Below are 9,480 nucleotides of genomic sequence, written 5' to 3' on the forward strand. Positions count from 1 at the left end.
GGCACTTTAAGGGAGATGATGGTGATGATTCGAATATGGGGTCTTCTGAAACCCAGCTGTCTTCCTGTGTACACGGCCACCTCGGATACCCAGGACAGCATGTCCCTTCTCTTTCGCTTAATCACCCGGCTCTGGCTATGTTGTAAGGGTTTTGTCAGTGAGATGCACTGTTATGTGAACATTGTATAACCAATACTTCTTTACATGTTTTGGTTTGTGTTGTAAAAACAATCATTTTTTCTTTTATTTAAAGTTCACTATATCAATTTTGAGTTAAAGGACCATTAAATCCAGTAGAATTGCATAACCCACAAATGCACAATAAAAAGACAAAGCAATACCACTTACTCTAAATTTCATATTATCAGTAGATTTTTTTTTTTTTTCTCTAAGACATTTAAAAAATTGCTTCTAATTCCCTGCCCCCTGTATCATGTGACAACCATCAGCCAATTGCAGTTATACACTTGAACCTGCTTAGTAGGAACTGGTGTCTCATAAAGTGTACATATAAAAAGACTGAGTATGAATTGATAATGGAAGTAAATTGGAATGTCTCTTAAAACTGCTGTTCTATCTGAATCACAAAGTTTCATTTTGATTTTAGTGTCTGTTTTGTAGCAGTGAAACGTCTAATACATCAGCAAGTGTTTCCAAAAATAAGATCAGAGAGGGCTTCTTATAAGATGGGGAAAATGCGTGAGAATTTCTGTAGCATAGCTGATGTGAAGTATTGATATTATTAAATGTATATAGCAATTAAACACATAGTCAAAGTCGGATCCAGAGCAGCAGTGCACTACTGGATGCTACTAACTGAACACATCTGGTGAGCTAATGGTCAGAGACAAAAGTTAGTATCTCAAACCATTCCATGTACCAAAAAGCAATAATCAAACATATGGAGAACAAACTGCTACTCCTTTCTAGTCAAACAAGCTAAGAGTGATTTCATCTGACACTCATGAATGACTCTTTGCCTTTGACTCCTTATGATTTTTATTCTTCAGATACCCACACTTTTGTTCTATTTTTCTTGTACAGGTCGGGATGAGACCCACCCATGTGAGCCGGATGAGTCCTTAATAGATGAATGCTGTCTGCTCCCCAGCCAGCTCCTTATTCCCACCATTGATTGGCTGCCCCTTGGAAATGGACTAATTAGCCGGTTGCAGAGCAAGCTCCCCCTGCGCCTTCAGTTTGGAAAAACCCCTGGGGCACCGAGCCATGCCCCTATGCAGTATGAAGCCTACACACGGTAAGGTGCTGATCTCAGGTTATAAGTGTGAACATTATTTTAGAGACAAGAAAATTGACCATTACAACTTCAACATTGCCTCTCATTTTGTCAAGTTGTGTGTGCAAATATGTTTGCACACTATACAGTGATATAAAATCAAAGGTCAAACTTTGCATGTCATGAGTCCAGACCACATAAATTAGTAAATGTCACTAAAAGGCATATTCTGTGGACTCTCTAACAATACCTTTCCTTTAGGACTAATATAACAATCTTCACTTTTCTAGTACAGAAATGTGTTCAATTTTGTATTTATTACGATCTGTCTGTAGGTTACCTGTGCAGCCAAAAATAGACCATCTTAGAAGACTCCATCTGGGCACCTTCCCCACAGAGCCTTGTAAATCCTGCACCAGGTGAGAAAAGGAAGGAAAATACAATGGTTTTTGTGGGTAAAAGGCAGGGCAGGGAGCATAATGGTTTTAATATTAGGTTGAAAGAATTTGCTCAAAATCTATTAACTGAGCCAAAAATCTAGAATCCAGATATTTTCGTTTTTCATGGTGTGCTTGGAGATTTTGGCTAAGGAAACCAAAAACCTATTCCTACTCCCAACTACTTAAGCAATTAATAATTCTCCTGTCGGGTACAGGGGGACACTTTGCCTATTCTACGTAGCCATATTATTTGTTTTCAGCATTTTCTAGTGGCAAAATTAAAGGACCAGTTCACTTCTTCTTTGTAGTTCAGCCCAATGTCCCTGGAACGCCCTGATAAAAGGGCAGTGCTACAATAACCTATTACCCTGCCCCATGGCCAATCAAAGTGCTTTAGTAAATGATATGCAAAAGACAGTAAACCTCCAATCGGCAGCTAACAAAATAAATTAAAATATCACTCCCCACCCTTTGCATTTAAATGTCTCTGGAAGCATAATAATTGCATAAGACCAGAGTGATTTTCTATAATTTTTAGTTTGTTTTACAATAGTTTGGTTATATAGTCACTTTGTGCAGAGACCTTGTCTTGTAGATGATCTAGCAACAGAAACTGCTGCATAATATACAACCTGCAACTGCCCTTTTAGATAGCAGACATTTAGACAGTGTAATTCAATCCTCTCTGTAATGCAAACTGAATAATGAGTTGCAACTGCCTGTGTTCTGCTCCTTTGCCAGAATTTGCTCCCTTCTCATGTTCTGTATGACGTAATCGCACTCAACATATGTTAAATAGGAATGTGTGGAATGTGATTATGTCAATCAGCAAGATGCGCACTCAGAGGGAGCAGATTCTGACAAGGAAGTTGTCGGATCTTGCTGTTGAAATTTAATATTATCCTACAAATTAAAAGTACATATAATAAATAAGTGTATGTGTGTGTATGTATATGTGTATATATATATATATATATATATATATATATACACACATATATGCATACATACTGAAAGCACATAGTCGCATATTTCTTCACCATGAGACGTGATTGAACTTTGCCCCGTATGTGTGTGTGTATAATATATATACATACATACATACATACACACACACACACACACACACACACACACACACTTTTTTAATTTGTGGAACAGTATTACATTTCAACAGCGCATGAGTAGCGTCAGCAAGAACTGTCACAACTTCCTTGTCAGAATCTGCTCCCTCTAAATGCGCATGTTGCTGATTTGACATAATCGCATTCAACACATTCCTATTTAACATGTGTGCGATTACGTCATACAGAGCATGCGCAGTCAGAGGGAGCAGATTCTGACAAAAGAACAGAATCTGATAGAACACCTGCAGTCTTCGATCATATACAATGTTGCAGTTTGCACATATCTAATTTATACAGCGTGCGATCTGTGAGACTAGCAGTGGGGAAAAAGTTAAGTTTGCTTTCCAGCTGACTGAAGCTTCATGCCGATGTGGATTTGACTTATGAGTTGAAAATACATACAGGTCAGTGTTAGTGTGTTCAAAGACAGGAATGGAATTCTGTTGCAGACTGAGAGATGTCACTGACCTGTTTGTATTCAAGCTCTAAGAAAATAAAACTGCTCAACAAGGAGCCAGGGGGTGGAGCATGTGCTATGCACTGAAGGCAGGGAGACCAGAGTGGCCGCACAGCCAAAAAATATTTAAAGGGGTATAGGCAATGTGATATAGAATCTGAGATTTCAAAAACATATTTACAGAGAAAGAAAATTAGGTTTATTGTATGCTTAGCACTAGTATATTTAACTATGCCAGCAGTTTCAATTAAAAATATATTCTTAATTTGGGTAAACTGTCCCTTTAATTAAACTTCTGCAGCTCCATACCCATTGACTCACTTCTCTCCTGCAACCACTTTCTCTTGTGCTGTTCAGGATGCATACTTTGTTTTGTGAAGCTTTTCATCTTTAAAATCTGTAAACCTCTTGCAACCAGTGAAACTGGTTATTAGTTTATAAAAAACATTTGTCCTGTCTCAGTCACCATAGGTGGCCTTGTTACAAAAATTGGAAGTGCAATTGGCATTCTTCTTTCACCCAACTATACTTCCATCCATTCTTTTAAACTCCTTATTTCACATCATAGGCCTTTTCTCTCCTGTCACTCTCTGCTTCTTGCCATTATCTATTGTCCCTCTGGACCATGAGTGCTGTTCCTTTACTATTTTGTAGCCTGCCTGACTTGCTTTTTAAAACCTTCCATCCCTCAAGCTTTTTATTTATAGATGCTGCTTTCTCCAGTGCTGCCTTCAAGCTTAAAGGGACAGTCTACTCCAGAGTTTTTATTATTTGAAAATATTGCTAATCCCTTTATTACCCATTCCCCAGTTTTGCATAACCAACACAGTTATATTAATATACTTTTCGTTCATGTAATTAGCAAGAGTCCATGGACAGACTTGTATTTTAACCAATCAGTGCTGACTAATAAATAACTACACAGGAGTAAGCACAATATTATCTATATGGCACACATGAACTAGTGCTGTCTAACTGTGAAAAACTGTCAAAATGCACTGAGATAAGAGGTGGGTTTTAAGGGCTTAGAAATTTGCCTATGAGCCTACCTAGGTTTAGCTTTCAACAAAGAATACCATGAGAACAAAGCAAATTTGATGATAAAAGTAAATGCAGTAAAAACTGCATGCCTTATCTGAATCATGAGTTTTTAATTTTGATTAGACTGTCCAGTTTAATTTTACTACTTGAACTTACCAAGCTCATTATGATGGGTATTCCATTCACCAATTCATCTCCAATTTTGTTTCTGTTCTTATATAATTTTACTATGCCCCCTTCACTACCATTGCATCTCCTCTTATCTGCAGGAACATCCAAGCTATAGACCTTTTCTGCTGTTGAATACATTTATGCACTTAACCATAGCTGTACCTTTTTATAAGTTACATTTATTCATATTTATCTCCCTTCTACTCGCTTATAGCCTTACTATACTCAAACCAAAAATGTTCTACTTTACCTTTTAACACCTGCTGTCCTCTAACCCTTTCCCATCCCTTCTGGCCTCACAGCTAACAACCTTGTATATAATATTTAGGTAAAATCCACTCTGTTATAAGGGACATATGCTTTCCATATGGGTTAGTCGAGCCCTGCTATATACTTTTCTTTCTATCCAGCTGGCGTCCTCTGCAGCATCAAAACTATGGCAGAAGAAGGTTGTCTACTCTGTTGTTATACTGTCCTCACAAATTAACCATATGTTCGTTTTCCACCACGCTTTGTTCCCACGCTGTATTCTACCCTAATCCTAACTCTTCAAGGGAGACTAATCCTTCTGAGATTGTTACTTGTGATCTCATTTATTACTACCCCTAATTGGCTTCAGCAGGGAATATTGGATAAGAGCAGGCTTTTAACAGTAAAGTCAAAATTAAACTTTCATGATTCGGATAGAGCTTGTAATTTTAAACAACTTTCCAATTTACTTCTGTTATCAAATTTTCTTTGTTCTTTTGATATCTTTTATTGAAGGGTAAAAACTAAGTAGGCTCATAAGAGCTCAGGAGTGTGCACGTGTCTTTAGTACTCTATGGCAACAGTATTTTGCAACATTGTTTAACAAATCTACAAATTGTGTGTGTATATATGTTGCTCAGTATGCTTAGAAGGAATATGGCTACACCTCACTGACGAGGCCCAATGAAGGCCGAAACGATCGTCTGGGGTTGCTGTGTTCCTTGTTCAGAGAGTAATTGCCTGGTATTTCGGCGCTGGACTGACCGTAATAGGTGGAATCAGACTGATATACTACAGGAAATTTCTACTCTGTGAAAAGCATTACTGGGATAAAAAGCTGCACCCAGGTTGTAAATCGCCATAGGACAGGGTAACAAGGGTATTGAGCCAGTTGTTCGTTCCTGTGAGTGCACTTCTCTCTGTATGTATATGTGTGTGTATATATACGTGACCTCCTATTAGCGCTCCTATTGGTTGTGATGTAAACCAATCCCTGAATGATTATACCGTTATTCTAAAACAATATATATACAATAGAAATGTTCAGTTAATGTTGCTGACGAGTTTCGCCCTTGTTATTGGGCTTTATCAAGTAATGGATTAAAATCCTTCTTTAATAATCTGTTAGCCTGATTGGTTCCACAGATCACATGATTTTAAAGATGGTATGATACTCCTTATTTCTGTAGTCCGTGATTTAGTATTCTTAAGGTGGTATTACAGGAACTTTCTGTCATATTTATCAGTCAAAAATATTAAGATGGTTCTTGAACCTTTTTGTTCTTTAATCAGAATATCAACAACTTCCCGAGTTAAAGGGACACTGAACCCAAATGTTTTCTTTCATGATTCAGATAGAGCATGCAATTTTAAGCAACTTTATAATTTACTACTATTATCAAATTTTCTTAATTCTCTTGGTATCTTTATTTGAAAAAGCAACTTGGGAGCCGGCCCATCTTTGGTTCAGCACCTGGTTAGTAGAGCTTGCTGATTGATGACTAAATGTAGCCAGCAAGCACTATCCAGGGTTCTGAACCAAAAATGGGCCGGCTTGTAAGCTTACATTCCTGCTTTTTCAAATAGATACCAAGAGTACATAGAAACATTGATAATAGGAGTAAATTTAGAAAGTTGCTTAAAATTGCATGGTCTATCTGAATCGTGAAATAAAAAAATGGGTTTGGTATCCCTTTTAAATTAAATAAAAAGGGGCGAATAAGTAATACACTTAGATTGTACAGTTGTTCTACTGCTCATAATAAAACCTTTCTGTAAAAAAATCTGTGTTTACTGTCCCTTTTAACCTCCAGATACTCCCACACCTTTTGCCTTCAATCATAAACTTTAAAGGGAACAGGGTCTCTGAATCGTTTATCTCACTCTGCTTTTCCTTGTCTGTTTCTATTATGTTTTTTTCTTCCTTTTTATAGCACTGAGAGGATTACAAATTAATTATATACCAATGCTGATTTGCTTATATGATGAAAGAAGGGGACATCATTTTAGATGTTACATAAATGGGGATGTAAGTGAACCTCCGAATGCGGAAGAAAGTGGCCCTTTGTCCAGCTTTGCTGTTTTCGTTGCCAAATTCATTCTTCTGCAACAGCAAGCTAAAATCTGTGCAAATTTGGCAACAAAAGTAACCAAGCGGTACAAAGGGCCACCTTTTTCCGCATTCAGAGGTTCTCAAGACCTCCAAATTCACACCTCTAGCAGATATATACATACATTACATCCAGCTTTCTTAAAGTGACATTAAACACTATGAGATGGTGATATAAAATGATAAATTGTGTGTGTGTGTATATATATATATATATATATATATATATATATATATATATATATATATATATATATACTTTTCATTATTTATTTTGTCCCCTTTTCCTGTAACTCCATTCTGAAATTGTAAGCTTTTCAGTTTCTTTTAGAAATGGAAGTGCAGAACACTGTTCTATTCCACACATCCATTGGCTGTACACTATAGTGACCTATTTATAAATGTTCCTAAGTGGCCACAGCAGAGAAGGTAACCTAAGTTACAACCTGGCAGCTCCAATTGTTTCATAGACACTAACATTTTACTCTTATTTTGAAACTTTAAAAAAAAAAAAAAAATACATCTACATGTTATTCTCAGACTAATCTTTTCTTTGAACGCATCATTCTGTTTCATTTATTTAGTGTTTAAAGGGGCATTAGACACTTTGAGATAGTAGTAATATAAAATGATAAATCACATAAAATAAAAAAAAACTATATATACTTTTTATTTATTTTGTCCCCTTTTTCTGTAATTACTTTCTGAAGTTGTGAGCTTTTCAGTTCCCGTTAGATATGAAGGTGCAGAACCCTGTTATATTCCACACAGCCATTGGCTGCACACTCTAGTAACCTATTTTTAACTGTCCCTAATTGGTCACATCAGAGAAGGTAACCTAAGTTAAAACATGGCAGCTCCCATTGTTTTATAGACACTAAAACTTTACACTTTTGTCAATTTTTAAACAGCTAATGAAACTTTAAAAAATACATATACGTATTATCTCACTCTAATCTTTTCTTTGAATGCATCATTAAATACTAAATAAATGCTAGATATATTCCTTTAATGTCCATTTAATACGGTTCTTGCTCCCTTCCAGGTGTGGTTGTGTTACAATGCTGAAGTCCCCAAACAAGGCCACAGCTGTGAAACAGTGGGAACAACGGTGGATTAAGACCTGTCTTTGTGGGGGACTGTGGAGAAAAATGCCTTTCACCTTCTCATAACCACCTTATTCCTTCCCCAACCCATTGAAAATAGGGCCTTGAAGAACATTTGGGAATGATAAATGATGACTGTCTCAACTTGTATATATTTCATTTTGCTGGGATGCTCCATACTCATATTTCACCATCTGTAAATACTTTGCATTATGTATATATGTATCTTTAAGTATGGTAAATAAACCTGATTTTGTAATTTTTAAAGTTATGTGTTTGCAGTTAATGCAACTGCAATTAATTTTTTTTTAAGGTTCAAAGTAAGGCATACATGGAATATAAAACATTACATAATGACAATGATAGATGAGCATCATATGGCATACATTTTTAAGATAACATAGTAGATTTCTAAAGGAGAATCTAGAGACATTGTCTGTAAATAGAATGCCTAATGCGCTAAAAACCTCCTAAATAACACTGAGGGCCACTTTTGGACCCCATTACTAAACGTGCAGTTATATATGGAAGGTTATAACAGTAGAGAACCCCATTTTTTATTTTGCTTAAGGATTCTAGTGTTACTATGTACATTAACATTTTACAAAAAAGGTAAGTAAATTAAAGACATATAGTACAGTAGTTAAGATAAGACTAGATAGTGACAATTGATAAAACGTTATTTAGGACCTCAGCGTCCTAGTATATATCCCAAATAATGCACTATATCTACTGTAGTGCTAATAGCTAGGTAAACATATTGGACCTTGTGGTGATTATAAAGTAATCCTGAAAAGATACACATATGGTCGTAACTTATCTATGTGTACAATCGCCATTGTATGGTAAGCTAGAAGAAGGGCATACTTAAACATAATATAAAGCTTCAGAGTAAAGAGGTATGGGTATCCCATACCAGATTAAGCTTCCAGTGAGTGTATAGCATGACATCTAGTTCTAACTCAATAGAAGGAGAGTGGTACCTCCAGATAACTGTGACCGCTCTGTAAAACATATGCAAGCTATAAGCAGGAGATCACTCCTAGCAATTGGAATGAGTTATCATTTATAAAGCATATATTAATCAGCTAACCTAAGAGCATGTAAATGTTAAAGTTTCCAAACCTACTTGAAAGCGGAGTAGTAAGATTGCCTGTCCGCTATCAATAATGATTTGCTAATACCCCCATAATGCTTGTATCTCAAGGGAGCACTATATTCAAACAGGTAGTCATAAAAAGCAGAATGAGCACATAAACATGCTGATAAAATACAGAGAGCTACCAAAGAGTCCTAAGCTAACAGGAATAGTCACATTTTGAATCTCAAATGTTCGGTGTCTGACTCTAAGGTCCGTGTAGCTTGGCAAAAAGATTTTAGCCGACTCCGATTTTAAGGAGCAGTGCTACAAAGTGAGAGAAACTCAGGAGCGATAAATAGCCTACCCCTGTTTTCAAAGCTTGCTCGGTTTGAAGGTGCGTAATCTCCCATGCACTTGGCGAAGGTAGTTCCCTTTCCTCTAGTAGAAAACGCTGGGGCTTA

The 9,480-nt window shown here is 36.5% G+C and overlaps 1 protein-coding gene across 3 annotated transcripts in view; it reads left to right on the plus strand.

The window, feature by feature from the left end:
• Positions 1-8,205, plus strand: part of MED16 (mediator complex subunit 16) — a 17,906-nt gene extending 9,701 nt beyond the window's left edge. For all 3 annotated transcript variants that reach the window (XM_053702827.1, XM_053702828.1, XM_053702829.1), the window contains 4 exons: positions 1-142; positions 1,045-1,258; positions 1,573-1,656; positions 7,878-8,205. The exon at positions 1-142 is cut by the window's left edge and continues 51 nt beyond it. In XM_053702827.1, coding sequence (XP_053558802.1) covers positions 1-142; positions 1,045-1,258; positions 1,573-1,656; positions 7,878-8,004 — 567 coding nt within the window. In that variant the 3' untranslated portion in view covers positions 8,005-8,205. The remainder of the gene's footprint in view (positions 143-1,044; positions 1,259-1,572; positions 1,657-7,877) is intronic.
• The last annotated feature ends 1,275 nt before the right edge of the window (positions 8,206-9,480 follow it).

The sequence above is a fragment of the Bombina bombina genome, chromosome 2, assembly GCF_027579735.1.
Source record: "Bombina bombina isolate aBomBom1 chromosome 2, aBomBom1.pri, whole genome shotgun sequence".
NCBI lineage: Eukaryota > Metazoa > Chordata > Amphibia > Anura > Bombinatoridae > Bombina > Bombina bombina.